We start from the raw sequence: 18,281 nt of genomic DNA, 5'->3' as shown, positions 1-18,281 counted from the left end.
CCACTTGTATCATGATATAATAGATATAATCACTTGCTATCATCATATTAGAGTATCAGCTTGATAAAAGGCACTTCAAGCAACTTGAGCCAAAAGTGATCTCATTGTGTGGAAAAAAGTGTGAGCGTAGCAAGTGAAGGCCGAGAGATCAGGGATTACTGACGCCTACACACACTAATTCTATTCTGCTCACAAGGCTTCATAAGACTTCACTGTAGCGTGATATATGTATTTTTCTGGGAAGGAAATGTCTATAATATACAGAGAATGAGCATTTGGGAGCAGTAGAGCTGAATGATGGTATTTGAGAGTCTGACTGAAGCTCTACTAAAGTCAGGGATGCTCAAATATTAATGCCTAGTTTAGGGGAGAAATGCAGACAATGGATCCGTTTCTCTTTATTAGCAGCTTCAATAAAGGCACATTAGGGTGAAACCTCACTCTCAATAGCCCTCCTGAGGGCAAGCGATACTGCAGTGTAGTGAAACAGACGAGTCAGAAGACCCTTACCTTCTCCAGCTTGGTGAGCAGCTCTTCCGCCTCAACCTTGCCCTGCTCTTTAGCCTGTGTACGCACACACACACACAGACTTCAGCTTAAAAAAGGTCATGATGGCAACATTTGGCTTTCGCCTTTCTAAAACCCGCTGACGAATCAGCAAGAATTCACTTCCTCAGAAAAGTTATTAAAGATTAAAAATATTTATTTAATACCAAATTAAATGGCATAGCTATGTTTAATGCAAAGATAAAACCCACAGCCTAATAAACAACTCATTCCAAGCTAAACACAAAGGTACAAGTGGAGATGATCACCCTACAGTCAACCCCATAATTATTGTCACGTACGAAAATAAGCAAAATGTATTGTCTAGAATAAACATTATGTACAAAGATGCAAATTCTACACTTTTATGTCTTTCTATAAAAAAGAAAAAAAAAACGGCAAATTTGTTGGTGCCCTTAAAGAAAATTAAAAATTAGCAGAGTGACTACACAGCTTAAGCCAGGAGCTCTCAAACTTTTTATTTTTAACTGTAAAAAAAAAAAAAAAATTGACCCGCTCAGTACAGATTTATTTGGCAAACAAACAATTTAAAAATTAGGCACATTATTTAAATATGTACAATAATGTTTTGGCTAGTAATTGGAGCCAGAGAGCTTTATTTCATTTCTGAACCTTTTACCCACAGGACCCATTTTATTAAAATTGTCATTAGATTCCATTTGACATTATTTATTGGCATAACAGCTTTCCTAATGGTGGGCTGTATCAAAACCCCTGCTTTACGAACCCCTGGGGGTCCCCGAAACCCACTTTGAGACCCATGGGCATTTAGCAATTCCTTGGTGCTGCTGAGGGGTTGGTAGGATGCATGCTGTGGATGCTTTCGTATCTCAGGTGGCTCTAGGAGGCTGCTAGGCAGTTGCTATGGTGTTCCAGGCAGCAGATATGATGTTGCTAGGTGGTTTCTGTGATATTGGTAAGCAGTTGATATTATTGCAGGTGGTTGCTTTGGTATCCCAGTTGGTTGTTAGTGGTAGGTAAGGTGTTGTTAGATGGTTTCTATGTTATTTAACCACGCCCACTTCCAATTAAAAAAAGGGATACTTTTACAGCAGGTGCTGGAAAGTCACCAATTATTAATAGTACTGGCATATTGAATTTGCCACAGGAATAACATTAACCTAATTAGAAAATGTAACTTCCCTCGGACTTTAAAGGTCATGATGGTAAAATAAAAATTGCTGCTATTTTCCTTCTCCTTCATACACTCATCGATGAGCCAGCAACAATTAAGTTTCTCACTAATGAAGAAGAAGCATGTAAACAAACAGAAACTAGCATCCTCACTAATCCATTTGTCTTGTGCACACATACACACACACCTTCTGGATTCTCTGCTGGTAGTCTGCAGCCTTCCTCTTGAGCTCTTCGCTTGTCTGGCGCGAGTCTCGCAGCTCAGCTTCGTACAGATCGCTACGACGCCGGGCAGCAGACAGATCCTCCTCCAGCTGCCTGATGGTCACCTGCATCTCCTCCAGCTGAGCGTGGTACTCCTGCACGTGACAGACACAGACAGACATTCAGACAATTTAGTTATCACATTTGATATGCGTGAACATAAAAGAAAAGACAAGGCCTGATATGAGCTTTCACAGTAAGAGAAAGGAAATGTGTTAATCTATTAAATTATGAGATAAACTGATTAGCATAATTGCATTATATGACATGTGACAAGTCATCATCCTCCCATTAAGAGGGGTATTCATACAAAACATGCCTATGGGTAATCACAAAAGCCTTCTAAATCTTAACTGATGTCTCAATGCAGAGCATGGACACAAAGCAAATAGTCAGAGGAGATGTTAGAGTGAGCTCAAGCAGGCCAAAATTAATTGTTCCCCTTCTTGAGCAATAAAAGAAGAACATCCAATGGTATGAAATTGCCTGCTGATGGGAACGAGCCGGGTTAATAAAAGTAAGAGGGAGTCAGGTGCACTGTGGCACGCAGTCAACAGTGACTAATCAAGCTTTTGGACAGGCATATGCAGTCCTATGAGGCCTTTATTACAGTCAGATTTAACAGTAAAGTATGTCATACTGAACTAATCTTCAGAGTTAAAGCTGTGTAAATTATACATATCTAATGGAAGACTATAATAATTACAGCCAACATTCCATTTTTAACCTGTGTACATCTGTTTTATGCATTTCAAAAAGATGATCTACAGGATTCATAACTTTATCACTACATTGCATGCTAAACAATCATAGTGTAGATCTGCAGCCCAACCATACAAGGACAATAAAAGTACACATTCCACATTTTAGTTGTAATTGAAAGCCTCCAATGTTCTCATAGCAAAACTAACATGCCTGATGCACAACGTTCCTGATAAGGGCTTTAACACTGAATATAAATCTAAAAAGGCAAAAATGGACAAACCAGTAACTGCCTGGGAATGCAGATTTTTTTTGTCTAGGATATTAGTTTTTTTATTCTTAGTTGCCCGGAAGATAAGTAGGCCCAACAACCAGAGAAATATTTTTTTTAAAAACCCTCTTCCTATTTATTTTAAGTAACGTATATTTAAATGTAATGCATTTCACAGTGCAAACACTTCAGTGCTATAATTGTAGCATGCTGAATCCCTCCACCTGCTGCACTACACACGTCGGCCGAGGTGTAAGCTGATTGACGATGGAATAATTTTTACTAAGTGGATTAATTAGAGTGCATGGATGATAGACAATCTTTTCAAAATCAGGAACACAAGCAAAATATGAAAGTGCAAAGCCATCATGTAACTTTTCTGTTAGCACAACACAGTCACCGCGCAGTTAAACATATTGAAAGAAAATAAAAACACTAGACACGCTAAACACTTGATTCAAATAATATTTTCATATCTTTTAGCCAAATCTTTCACCAACGAATGTGCTGAAAATCTTGTCAATATAAGTTACAGATACTACAGATAGAAATTAACGGAGGTGGAAGACTGATGTTCCAAAAGTTGACTGTATGTTTACGATTTTTATACAGCAACAATGTGCTAAATATCCTTTAACATGCATAATGTGGCCTCGTTTGGTGTTAGTTGAGGTTACAGTGAGATATAACTCTGGCTGACAGACAGAAGAAGTCGACTACAAAGTGCTTCTGTAATAGTGGTGCCGTAGAAAAGCTGAAATTTATCATTGAAAAATGAATGGGTTTGCATTTGAATGTACTGTGCATTTAAATGTAGAAAATGTCCATTCCAATGTTTATGTAATGGTTGTAAACAGAGATCTTGGCTGAATTCTGAATTCGTCTAGAGGGTAAAAAAACACACAAAAAACGACAAAAAACACACATTTCTGTGTGGAAAGGATATTCAAGGAAGCCAAGAAATCCCGCTCTTTGCTTCTGTTGGTTCGTGGCATGTTAGAGAAGTAAACAAAGAACTCATATATCATTCCATAACTTCTAAGAATCCAATTGCAGCCTCCTCATCCTGAAGAGTATTCTCAAGAGTGGACTATAATGACACCAGCTTCAAAAAAGCCTTTCTACTATCAGCTACAACACAGATGCAAACCTGCTGCAATGCAGACAGAAATGACAAACACTAATTGCCTTCATATGCAAAGAAGCACCCCTGATAAACACAGACAATTTAGTCATACAAATTTTATTCACAGCTTGAATAATAATAATAATAATAATAATAATAATTATAATAATAATAATAAGCTTTACTTGCAATGTTTTAACTGAAATGTTTAACTTAAAAAGTTAATCCTGAAATTTACTTTTGAGCCCAGATAATGAATGAATGTATGAAATGGGGTTTATTATATATTTATTATTTTTAGCATTACGCAGGTAAAGGTAGGGTGTGTGTTTTCAGGTCAGAATGCTTTTGGGTAATATACAGTACTGCGCAAAAGTCTTAGGCACCCTATTTTTTTTTAATACAAACTTTGTTATAGATCTTTATTTTATGACTTCTACATTATTGATTCAGTACAAAAACATTTTAAATTTCCAAACATTAGTTTTCCAGCACAAAATTAAATGTTACAGAAAAATGTTTGTATGTCAGTAAAGAAAGCAGCATATTACATAAGAGACACTTTTCAGACAAAAAAAACACAATGAAGGCTGCTGGGTTTTGCTGCAAAAATAAGAAGTAAGTGTGACAGTCAAAGTCTCCAGAAGAACTGTGGCTGCTTCTGCAAGATGCTCAGTAACACTTACAGCTCATTTCCTTATAAAACTGCACAAATTGTACAGTAATTTAAAAAAAAAAAAAAAAAAAGTGGAGGATCGTCAAATCAAATATTGACTTTGTTTCATTTATTACTGTTTACTGCTCTTTATAGTATTTTTTTTAATGTAGAAACATTTAATTTCATTATTTTTGAAGGCATCTTTGCTCTACAGCATTTCTTTGCATGTGCCTAAGACTTTTGCACAGTACTGTAGATTGTGACGTTATCCTTCCTTTCCAGGAGCTTGAACAAAATATGTGCTCAGAAATCTTGGTGACATCTAATGTGTGGACCACCAATATCCAACCAGTAAGAACAAAGAGGCATCTCGTTCATTCTATCCATTCAGAAAGCTTTCTCTGTCTTCCACTAGCTTTAAAGTGCAACATTTGTATTTGTTTGGTGTCAGAGTTTCAAAACAACTAACTGCCACTAAAATCTCTGATATAGTACTGTGTTCCTGCAAATAAATCACCCCTAGAAACCCTTACCGTGAGTGAAGAAAGAATAAAAAATGTAATTCACGATGATAAAAGTGCTAACAAGTTGCTCCTGACTTGCAAAGATGCGATTTGAGATGAAATGTGCAGTGTTTTCCTACCGTCTGGTGTGGTCAAAACACTTTTATTAAAGTCCAACCTCTGAGTGCAGTGCTGGGGGTTTAAATTGTCAGAATCAATCAGCTAGGTTGCACAAAAATAGTTCTAGAGTCTTGAGTTGGAAAGTGTACAAATTTTTGAGCTCCCAGTCTCTAAATGTCAGCAGCTTCCATGCGATTATGGTTTGATTTGTGTGTCATGTGGATTTTTTTAATTACAAGTGTGGAAGGAGATACTGAGGAGGAAGGAAAAAAAATAGTGCTTGGGATTGAGGGGAGAATCAGGGAGATAAAATAAAGATGAAAGGAGAAGAAATAGTAGAGGAGAAGTAAAGAGCGAACTAACAGTTCCAGCAGACAGAAGGAGAGGAGTAGCAAGAGTCTTGCTGACATGTGGCAAATCAATCAAGCTACTAACCACCATTCCAACTGAGACCCCCTATGGCCAGACATGACCCTCACCACAGCCTGAGTATATGACAGATTGAAGGAAAGAGGGAGTGGGAGACATGGGAAGACAACTGATAGACAGACAGACTGAAAAGACAGGATTAATAGCTGATCATAATCAAGGAAGAAGATGGACAGCACATATAGAAGAGGGAAGACCAAACCCCAGTCAGAAGCACAGCACAACTGCACTAATCTAGCATGGGATGCACAAAAATGTCAGGGCACAAACACCACCGCCAGAAACCCACTCAAAGCATATCACTACCGATGGCCAAATCCAGCCTCACTATTGTTCCCTCAGGCTTACCTCTGGCATATTACCTTCTGAAGCAAGGCTCCCTGCTCTCCCATCTCTCTCAGTGCTGCCAGACCTGACAGCTCCCAGCTAGAGTCGCATGTCTTAACATCACTGGTTTTAATTACAGCCAGGCATTGTGCTTGAAAAACTAACAGCACTACTAATACTAACACTAATGTTACTGGCGGGGAGGTGTGTGTGTGTGTGTGTGTGTGTGTGTGTGCGTGCCCCACCTGCCACAAGGCCACAATGTGCCATTTTAAAAAAGACTTGGGGGGCTGATAAACACAGGGCTCTAAATGATGACTGTAGCACTGAGGCGAACAAGGAAAATTGGGCTTCTTAATGCTTCCTCTATTACAGACGCATCAACAGTCCAGTCACACTGAAAATTACACAGAGAACTTGTGTGTGTACGTATGATTAAAAAAGCTCCATGTGTCCAAATTAAAGACGTGCCATCTTGAGGCTGCATTTAGACACAGCGAGACTAAATGGATAAATAGAAGGCGTCTAATGAAAGAGCGTAGCAGATTGGTATCTATTGTAGAAACTGTGTGGATTGACTGATGAGACATGACAGAAAAAGTAAAGAAAAATCCTTACACAGGGATTCATTAAAGATATCTTGCTGGTAGCATTTTGTTTATGAATAGCGTATGGGGAGCATTATCTGTTAAAAGTATTTGTACATCACTGCTTTTGAATTCTACTTTCAGATCGGTCAAACAGTGTTTAATAATAAGCTCATTCTAATACATTATCATTTCGTTAGCAACAACACAGGGACCTGTATGGAGTTGACTTTGTAAAGCACAGTAGTCTTCAACTTTTTATAGTATGTAGAATGTAGAATGGTACTGTACAATTTAGGGCTTGATTTGATTTTCTATAGTATAGTAAAGTATAATGTTTCATTTGAATTTGTATAGTAGTTCATTCGAGTTCTCATATTATAGTATACTACAATAAAGTTTCATATTTGATTTAAGTATATAAAGTATCGTTCAGTAAAGTATAGTTTGATTTGAGTTTCTATAGCAAAGTATAGTAAACTATAGTACAGTATATCGAGTTGACTGTACAGTATAGCACAGTGTTTGATTTTGTGTTTATATTGCAATATAGTGCAATACAGTAAAGTATCTGAATTAATTTTATATAGCATAGAACAGTATGTTAGTGTTTGATATAAGTTATTATATCATAGTTTAACATATTATAGTATTTGATTTAACTTTATATTGTATAGCACAGTATATTAGTGTTTGTTTTGAGTTTCTATAGCATAGTATAATGCAATATAGTAAATTGTTTTATTTAGGTTTATATAGTATTGTAAACTATAGCACTACAGATTTGAGTTTCTATAGTATAGAACAATAGTACAAATAGTATAGTATTTGATTAAAGTTTATATTATAGTACAGTATAGTGTTTAATTTGATTCTATAGTACAGTACAGTACAGTATAGTAATTAACCATAGTGTTTGATTAGAATTTCATTTGAGCACTGGGAAGAAGTGTGTGTGTGTGTGTGTGTGTGTGTGTGTGTGTGTGTGTGTAAGGTGAGAGATTTTTGTGCAGAACAGAGTGAAAACTTTCATTAGGGTGCTGAACAGAACTCTGCCACAGCCCTGACCCTCTTAATCACTAATCGCGACTGTTCCCGTGGAGATGAAGCTCGCCTCTGCATTTGCGTGTATGAGCACACAGACAGAAATGAGTCATTCTGCTGTTTCCCCTTCTCCCAAACCTCCTCCTCCTCTCCCTTTCTTTGTTCTTCTTTTCCTGCACCAAATCAGTGCAAACTCTCCTTCTTTAGCCAACACATCCACTTCTACTCATTAATTTTCTCCATTAAAACGACAGTCACGAATCCATTTACCTTCACTTAATGCATCTTTGTCTAAGCATCTTTGTGTGCTTCATGAGTTCATGAGATTAAATTGGAAAGAGACTGAACAAAAGTTTTTTTTTTTCTTCTTCAGAGGCCATGTTCAGTCCTGAGGAGTCCATAATTGCAAATCCCAGCTATACTGCAGCACTGTGTGTGTTGAATGTCGACCAAAAGTTGAAGGTCTCACTGAGTCTGCTGCTGAATCAGCTCTGCTCCATTGATTGTATAATGTACACACAAACACACACACACACAGAAAAAGGTAGAGAAGTAGATAGAAACAGAGAGACAGAGAGAGAGAAACAGCAACAGGGAGAAAGACACAGACATAGACACAAACTGAAAAGAGACAAAGAGATACAGAGAAATAGAGAGAGAGAGAGAGACAGAGATAGTGAGAAAGAAAGTGAAAGACAGAGACATAAATTGAGAGAGATCCAAAGCCAGAAAGAAAGAGTGAACAAGAGACAGATAGATAGATAGATAGATAGATAGATAGATAGATAGATAGATAGATAGATAGATAGATAGATAGACTGAGTGGGAATGAGACTGAGAGAGACTGAGAGTGAGAAAGACTAATTGAGAGGGAGAGAGAGGGAGAGAGAGAAAGAGAGAGAGAGAGTCAAAGACAGAGACAGAAAGAGAAAGCAGAATGTGAGAGAGAGAGAGAGAGAGTGAGACAGAGAGGGAGCAGAAAGTGATAGAGTGAATATATTTGCGACGACTAAAGGATTTACTTCTTTGTCCTTCATTGATACCAATCCGTGTGTGTGTGTGTGTGTGTGTGTGTGTGTGTGTGTGTGTGTGTGTGCGCGCAGCGAAAAGCAATGAATTGTAAGCATGTATTACCATGGTATTAGGAGGAACAATATCATTTATCACATACAGTATAAATTCTCCTGTTATGCAATTGAGGGTAATACACTGCATATTAACAGTGCACCATATAAAGCAGGTAAATAAGCACTGAATATCTATAGCACTGTATACCTGCATTGTATTGCTTTCTTTTTCTGCCTGCTTAAGATTGGCTTTTACAGAAAGAAATGCTGCTCAGGACTGAGACTACCATTGTTAACTGTTGCTACATTTATGCTGTCTAAAGTAACACTGAGCTGTTCACTTGCTCAACATTTAATTTAAAAAAAACAAAACAATTATAGTTGGTTGTTTAGTGGTTGTATGGTGAGGGTGTGTGTTGTCTAATGAGGATGTGTGAGGCTGTATAGTGAGGTTGTGTTCTAATGTGTAGAGAGGACGTGTGAGGCTATATAGTGATGTGTTATAATGTGTAAAGAGGATGTGTGAGGTTGTATAGTGATGTTTTGTTATAATGTGTAAAGAGGATGTGTGAGAGGTTGTATAGTGACATTGTGTTATAATGTGTAAAGAGGATGTGTGATGTTGTATAGTGACGTTGTGTTATAATGTGTAAAGAGGATGTGTGAGGTTGTATAGTCACGTTGTGTTCTAATGTGTAATGAGGATGTGTGAGGCATACAGTGAAGCTGTAATATGTCGAAGAATTTGTGAAGCAGAAGGCTGAAGCTGTGTAATAATATTGTGTAATGAATGTTTGAGGCACTTCACCTGTTCTTTAATCTCCTGCAGCTTGTTGCTCTGCTCTCGAATATCATGGAGCAGCTGTAGAGCCTTGTCATCCTCCTGAGACACCTCGACACGCGCCTGCTCCAAGCTGCGCTTCAGACTCTATACACACACACACACACACACACACACACACACACACACACACTTACGATGAATAGGACAACACTCGTGCAGAATGATACAGAGGCTGATACACAGACAGTAACTCATCCTAAAAACACCTCTGTCATGGACAGATAACTGAGGGCAGCATATCTATCGATCTGCACTACCCACATTTGCAATTCAGTGACTGATAACGCTATAGATCTAGAATGAAAGATCTACAGCACCCTTACAAAGTTTAGTAACAACCTGCAGCTACAGAAAAATCCTCGGACTGATAAATACAGATGGTGACAAACTAAAAGAAAACCCTGAATAAATGAGCAGAAAAGCACTGGAAGCCCACAGACACATGTACAGTATGATACAATTAAGCAATTAACATCCTATCATGCTCTGTGGCATGTATAAAAATGCTGAGCAGACCCAGTTGACCTTGATTTTACATTAACAGTAAGAGAAAAATATCTAAGTGACATCAGTAAATATCGAAAGCACAAATTTAATGACCATGATGCTTGTGCATTAATGTGATATGTAAGGAAACAAATACAAAAATGAATGCATTTTTGACAGTTCATTGACGCAAAAAAAAAAAAAAAAAAAAAAAAAAAAAAAAAAACAGCTACAGAGATGTGGGGATAAAAGATATGGTCAGATGAGTCATCCTTTATCATATTCTCATAACAAATGGCCAAGCGTGGTAGACCAAGAAGGCCTGAATGAACGACCCTTACAGTGAGGGGGATCCAATGGCTCTATTATGCTGTGGGGGAATTTTGCTGGCATGGTTTGGCACCACTTGTCCCTTTAGAGGGAAAGGTCACTGCAAATCAATACAAAGTTCTTCTGACTGATCACCTTTTCTATCATGATGGGAGTGGTCTTTTACAGGATGGACCCACCCACATCCACAGCGCATGAGGGCTCACTGAATGGTCTGATGAGTACAAACGCTATGTAAATCATATGCTATGGCCTTCAGAGTCAACAGACCTCAACACAATTGAATAATTATGGGAGATTTTGGAGAGACGGGTTAGACAGCACGCTCCATAACCATCATCAAAATTACACCATTACAAATACGTCACGTCATAATGCATATCCACAACCATTGACGTCAGTGTCTACCATGCTGTTTTTTACTCTAAGAAACAAGGAATTAATTTGGTCATCAAATGTAATAATCAGACTGAAATTTGGCTAACTGGTGACACATTTACATATAATTGCAACTGCATGAGTTCAAAATCTAATCAGGATATAATCAAGATACAAGATGAACCAACCAAGTGCAAACAGAGATGCTTAGGCAGATGCCCAAGACTCATTTAACAACAGAAGCCCCACCCAATATGTTATACAGTAATGAACATAGTGGAAGACTACCATGCACACACACACACAAAAAAAGGAATACCCAGAGGTCTATCTATTTAATGGACTGCAGTGTAATTTACTATAACTGGACCCGGGGTTGCTGCATTAAACTTTCTAAACACACATTTATTTTGAAGATTATCTTCTGAAAATTAAAAACTACATATGAAATAGAAATTGTCAACATAGCAGTCACTGTTTCCAGAGACTACAAGTGTAGTGTCTATTTGTTGTAAATCCTATCACTATACAATTACATGCAATTCAATGTATGAGCACTCACGCTGCATTCGGTGATGTAGGTGGCGAGGTCCTGCTCCAGAATGCTCCTTTGTGTCTCGGAGGCCTTGAGCTCCACGTCCTTCTGCTGGAGCACCGACTCCAGGTCGGTCATCTTACGCTGGAAGCGCGAGATCTCCTGCTCCATCTGGGCCGCCACAAACACAAGCACCAGATCTAAATGCATTTTACAGCGTCGCTCCAGCCACAAGGACACATGATACATACATATGTTCAAATCCAGGATTGCCTATGGACTGAAATACCAGACCTAAATGCATTTTATAGGACAGATAATGATATGCATACGTGTATTAAGCCGTATTATACCACAGTACTGCTGAATTCTCAAATCTGATTGGTCAGGTGGTGTTGGCTCATTTTCTATAACAGCCGCTCTGCCAGTAGTTCTGGATGTAAATTAAATCACTAGTTTATATTGATGTGTTAGTTTCTATAGTAACAACTCATTCACAGGGACCTGTATGCAAGACATTTTACATAATCTGAAGCTAATTAAAAAAACACATTTTAAAAATGTGTTATTAAAGAAATAAACATAATCACTGATGTGGTCAAGCTTTCTGGAGAAGTTTATTTACCATTCATGGAAGGAGTCTACAGTGTCAGTGTTTAGTAATAGTAAGTTTTCTGCCAAGGAAGAGTCTTGAGGGAATGACAGGAAGTGATAACAGGAAATAACTTGTCTTGTGGGTGTTACACAACTTTAAATGTAACCATAAATGGTTAAAAATAACAATGTGCTGTTTGTTAATAAATTAAATAAGTTAAGATAAATAAATTAAAAGCTGTACTTGTTGGCTAATTGCTGTGGTATAAGAGGAATAAAATACTTTGGTGTTTAATTGCTGAAAATTTCCACAGATCCCAATAAGCACTTAATCAGCTGATTTTATCAACCAATCAATATATGGCCAAAAGTTTGTGGATATCTGACCATCACACACATATGTGCTTGCTGAACATCCCATTCCAGATTTAGTCCCCCTTTGCTGTTAAATAACCTCCGTGCTTCCACTAGATTTTGGAGTGTGGTTGTGGGGATTTGTGCCCAATCAGCCACAAGAGCATTAGTGAGGTCAGGCACTGATGTTGGGTGAGGAGGCCTGGAGTGCACTCACGGTTCCAGTTCATCCTAAAAGTGTTCAGTAGGGTTGAGGGCTCTGTGCAGGCCACTCATGTTCTTCCACTCCAGCCTTTACAAACCATGTCTTCATGGAGCTCGCTTTGTGCACAGGCGCAGAGTCATGCTGGAACAGGTTTGGGCGTCTTAGTTCCAGTGAAGGGAATCTGTAATGCTGCAGCATACAAAGACATCCTATACAACTGTGTGCTTCTAACTTCATGGAAGGCCCACATAATGGTGTGACGATCAGGTGTCCACAAACTTTTGGCCATATAGTGTGTCTGTCAGGTGCTAATACACAGTCACATACTCATCAACATACACAAGCACAAACAAGTATTGTATGAGGATGCACACAACACACTGCTATTCAAACTGTACTGTAAAAAACAATCAGTTAATTAACCGAGTCTATTAATGAAGTGGAACGGCAAAACAACTAAACTTTTAAAATGAAGAAGGTTAGGAATCTCATTGCTCTTCTACAGGTTTAAACAAACAGTAATTACAAAGAGCATTAGCATGCAAAGTGCGTGGGTAAAGTATTCCACCTCATTTTCACTGCATGCACACCAATACAAGCAGCTCCTTTTAAAATAAAATGGATGACAGCAAAATGACATTTACACAAAAGTAACTATGTTCACACGATCCATCACTGAAGTGCAATCCTACCTTGTGACATTTGTCTTGGGTGTCTTGAAGTTCTTTGCTTTTTAGTTGCAGTTTTTTTTCCATTGAGTTGGACTTGGCAGGGGAGTTGAGGCCTGCCGCCACTGATCTAAGAACACAGAGACAGAAGTGTGCAGAGGAAGGTTAGGATAATGAGACAAATGATATTAGTCTCAGATTTAGCACCATGAAATGTATAATAAGAGACACAAATTAAGTCTCTCAAACACACACACATACACACATCTCACCCACTTTCAGCTTTTGATCTCACTCTGAATGCATTATTCATCAAAGCACAAAATGGAATCATTTTAGTTGTCATTCATAAATCAAGATAAGACAACAACAGTCTGATCTCACTTTGTAAACATTACTGACTTGTTAAACAGTCAGGGATAATACAGAGAGTGTTCTGATCTAAGCCTGAGATAATCCTGAGAAATTACAATGAACAGACTGAGGATTCATTCGCTGTATGAGTCAAGCGCTGATTGATTATCTTTAATTAAACAGCAAACAGATTTAAAGTTTAGCCCAATATGTGCAACATTTATTTAATGTAGATTTGACTGGTTCAGAGCCATTCAGTACAGTAAGAATAAAACATATCCCTCAAGTGTGTGGACAGCAAGCTGTCCGTCAAATCCGTCAAAATCTGACTGTGGACAGCAAGCTGATCTGAAGATAGATCATCCTTAGAGTAAGCCTTGATTATATGCTTGATATAAGTTTATATTATACTTGATTATAAGTCCTCATAACCAATGATCATTTCTATTCAATCTCCACAAACCTCATTAGTCTATTGCTCCACCAATGCACATCAGACCTTTGTTGGAAAAATATTTTTTGTATATTTGTTCAATTTTAGAATTATTGGCAGCTAATTTAAATAATTTAAAGCCAATCAGCAGACTGCATTTCCAGGAAGTTCTGCTTCCTGTCTGCTTCCATCTCTACAAACCAAAGTCCTTTATAAATAAGGTTGTATATTTGGTCAGTTTCAGAATTGCTGGCACCCTATAGCACAACGGGCAGAAACGATTGATTAGAAAATGTGAATTTCTGTGTGTGATGTTTATTTTATTCAAAGAACTGGAGAAAATTTGCTAAATAAATCATCATCCTATTTAAACAAAAATCTCTCCCTTATGAGGACTTTATATATTCTTAAAAAAAATCATTTGTCATCCAACACCATTAGGAAAACCCAAGAAGCTTTAACACAAAAGAGAAAAATGGTCATTATGCACTAGGCACAAATATTGAATTGAAAGTCAAACAAAATAAATAAATAAATAAATAAGTAAATAAGTAAATAAATAAATAAATAAATAAATACAATGAGGACATGAGTATAAATTGCAGGAATGGATTTCTCTTGTAAAAAAAAAAATTGTTGGGATAAAAAAAATTGTTAAAATAAAACCATAATGTCGCAATGATACAGACATAGTAAGAAGCTTATAAGAGTAGTTATGATCATGTTATTTAATGTGTTTCAATGACTGAGGGAGTGCAAGAGAGAGAGAATATAATATAAGAAACCTGACTATTAATGGAAGTCGATTCCTTACATCCCCATAAGAGCATTAATTCATACAGACATAATTACCAAACCTGTTCCTCCACAGGAGCCTTAAATAACCGAAATGCTGAGTCAGAGTTTGCCTGGAGCAGTTCGGCACTTACGTTTTTAAAGTGCAGATTTTACAGAGCGGAGGTTTCCATGTGGAGGTTTAAGATTCTAAGTTGAATATGAATGGATTTAAACCCTTTTCCAATTAGAGCAGGTTTGAACAGCATGATGATCAGCAGACTGTTTTGCAGGAAGTTCTGCTTCCTGTCTGCTCAGTGTAAAAAGGCTGAGTGCTGCAGGCCGTTAAAGTACATCCTGGGTACTCAGCAGAACAGAGACGCAGCCTGTGTTTAAAGCGGGCGTAAAAGTGCATCTGCACCATTTTCTGATAGGAACGAGTGATAATACTAGCTTATCCCGGTCTAGGGATGCACAGTAGTAACTGAAATAATAGTCATGATTATTAGGGGCCAAGCACACTAATGCTACTGTATGTTTGCTTATTATTATTATTATTCCTATGGCAGCCCATAGAACACTTTTTTTCTTTAAATTTGGTGATAGAGGACAGTCTCAGCTACCTACACAGTAATTTTGGTGCACGCCCCTCAAGTGCTTTAGCACCACCAGCAGGACAATTTTGCGATAATAACTCCATAGCATAATGTCGTAGAAATGCAATATTCCCCTCTAATTCTTTGGGTCATGCCCAGTTCAGTGGATATCATGATGTTAATTTCCACCGTATTAGACTATCTACCATTTTGAATTTCTTCTCTTACAAATTTTGCCCAATGTGGATGTCTAATCTTTGGAAATTTGAGCTGCATTGACAGACAATGCTGAACAAAATTTATTTCTTGTCCACACCATGTGAATAAATTTGATTGCTAAACAGGAATTGGGAATAAATGCTGATGGTTCCAATGGCTTCTGGTGTTTCTCTGTCATTAGTGGGTGGGGAAGTGCTTGGCCCTTTCATTATTATTTCTTGCTTAATGTTGAAATCACAATTATTTAACTCAATTATTTATGCAAAATTGTCGCATTGTAAAACTTTATCCTTTTAAAATCAAGAGGAAACAGCCTTTATTTCACTCTGCAAATCCGCAAATACTTTCATTTCCTCTAGCTGTGAGCACTAGCTGCTATTGCACGATACGTGTGGCAGCCATCCTGTATACTCGTAGCTAAAAGCATGTATAATCCAGGCTTATTTACAGTACATTGCTTCAAAACATACAACACCCTGAATACAAATAGGCTTTGTGTAAAATAATTATTCACTTTAGACTCAAAATGAATTGCTATACCACCACAGTACGCAAACAAACAGACATTTAAACATATAAACAGGAGGCTCAATAAAACATTAGAGAATTCGCAAACTTTAGATAAGTTCACCAATTATGTTTCAGTAATTAAAAAGGGGGAAAATGGTGGAAACAATTGCAATACAATAATGATACAGCCATGTTTGTGCTCTTGTAATATTATATTATCAGCCCATCACTGATGATATTTGTTCTGCTAGCTTGATGCACTAATTTAATCTAACCAAAATTAGAATGCATTTTTCTTTTTTCCTCCTTGTAATTAATTGCTAAACCTGCAAGCATGATATTTACTAGCAGTGCTACAAAATGTTTACTCACATATCATTCCTAAAAAGCCAGTGCTTACATCTAACAAAGCTAAATCATCCATAACAATATCGACAGATAGACGGAAATATCGGCATTGGCTCAGGCTGCTTTGTTTCTGCAGCTGTCAGATACGTGTCCGAACCACTTCAGGCTGTTGTGGATGTTAAGAGAATTGTGCCCATGAGCATCATGTTATCACCTAAACCACGCAATTTGGCACCTACAAGATAAGAAGGGCACTGACAGAGTCAATTCCCTTTTTTTTTTTAAAAAACACTTAACATGGATCCATGCATTATATCACTGTCAAAGCCTATTACACAAACATTGACACACAGACACACACAAAGACACAGACACAGACACACACACCCAAACAGAAATGCAGTGTTGCTTCCCAGGTCCTGATGTATATAATTTTAAGAGAAGCACATTAGTTAGTTGAATCCAGTCCAGGCTTGTTTGCTGCTGAGTCTGATGGGCAGGTGTATCTGATCACCTTGTTTGCCCCATCATACCCGTGTTACCTCCTGGCTCTCCTTATTAGTCACGCTGTCACAGCTAGACCTGCCAGAGTCCCCTGCTTACACTCTGATCACAATGTACAGCCCTTTAAGCCACTGTATGATCAAAGCCTACATGATAATCTGTTCTTTCTCTGTGTCAAGCTGTACATGAACTCCTACTGCCTGATATGCAGCCAGTACCACATAATGACACACTTCTACTGTTATGGTTAATCTTGTCTTCTGGATCTGCCTGATTCATCCTGATGCTCTACTCCTGCTCTGTTATTCTTGGTTTTTCATCTGGAGCTTACTGCACTTGTGATTTACCTACTGAATTCTTGGATAATCTCAGCTGGATACCCTTGCCAGGTCGGTAGCAATAAAGTCATACTCTTATTTGTTTGTAACTTCACTAAGAGCCTAACTCACGGGCCCAACAATGAAAGCTTGGCAGCCCCAGGCTTGAACTCACAACCTGCTGATTAGTAACCAAGAACCTTCAACATTGAATCACCACTACCCCAAAAAAGATACAGCCAAAGCAAACACCAGTATGGATATTGATATTCCTAAAACAGTGAAAAAACCAGTAGCTCATGCATGCCATTAAATCCAGAATTGAACCACTGAATCACAATTGCTGGATGAAAATGAAATGAAAGTAGAGACATGATACTGGTTAGGTCTGGAAAATGTGATATTTCAGCTATCTATCTAATCTAAGCCTCAAATAACCCACCCACAAGCCACAAAGCAAACGATATCTTTTGTACACTTTTCTGGTCATAAGCTTCAGTACAATCCGAATCTGATTTTCCTTTAGGTTTCTAGCTGGAAACAAACTTTTGAACATCACAACAATGAGTTTTTCTGCACAAGATAGAGTCAATGGATTTTAAAACAATCATCTGTTGGATTTGATAGCGCACCACAGGACGCCAATTAAAATTCTTGGGCACCTGTGTTTCAAAGAAAAAGTCACTGCTTTGGCTCTTGGCTATACAGCTATGTGATTTCTTTATTCATTTGGATCAATCCCTAATTTTATCATTTTTATAGTTTACAGTTTGCAAGCACCACTTTTAATAGTGAACATTAGACTTCAAAAACGTTCTTTATTTGACGGTTATCCTTCATCAAACACAACTATCCAGTTATCTGCCTGTCACAAAAACACAGCTAAATACAGTGTATATCAATTTAAAGTCAAAGTCAACTTTACTGTCAATTCTGCTATATGTACAGGACACACAGAGGATTGAAATTTTGTTTCCCCTCAGACCCATGGTGTGAATATGATGCCTTGAATAAAAATAAATACACAAGAAAT

At 37.7% G+C, this 18,281-nt stretch overlaps 1 protein-coding gene across 7 annotated transcripts in view; it reads right to left on the bottom strand.

Moving 5' to 3' along the window:
• cita (citron rho-interacting serine/threonine kinase a) overlaps positions 1-18,281 on the bottom strand; it is an 87,365-nt gene that overhangs the window by 36,396 nt on the left and 32,688 nt on the right. For all 7 annotated transcript variants that reach the window (XM_026921954.3, XM_034300631.2, XM_026921957.3 and 4 more), the window contains exons 11-15: positions 13,218-13,323; positions 11,400-11,543; positions 9,608-9,727; positions 1,890-2,060; positions 511-564 (exon numbers count right to left, since the gene is read on the bottom strand). In XM_026921954.3, the coding sequence (XP_026777755.1) occupies positions 511-564; positions 1,890-2,060; positions 9,608-9,727; positions 11,400-11,543; positions 13,218-13,323 (595 nt within the window). The remainder of the gene's footprint in view (positions 1-510; positions 565-1,889; positions 2,061-9,607; positions 9,728-11,399; positions 11,544-13,217; positions 13,324-18,281) is intronic.

Source organism: Pangasianodon hypophthalmus, chromosome 27, assembly GCF_027358585.1.
Source record: "Pangasianodon hypophthalmus isolate fPanHyp1 chromosome 27, fPanHyp1.pri, whole genome shotgun sequence".
Classification (NCBI taxonomy): Eukaryota; Metazoa; Chordata; class Actinopteri; order Siluriformes; family Pangasiidae; genus Pangasianodon; species Pangasianodon hypophthalmus.
Note: the sequence above shows the minus strand (reverse complement) of the source record. Positions and strands in the feature narration are given on the sequence as shown.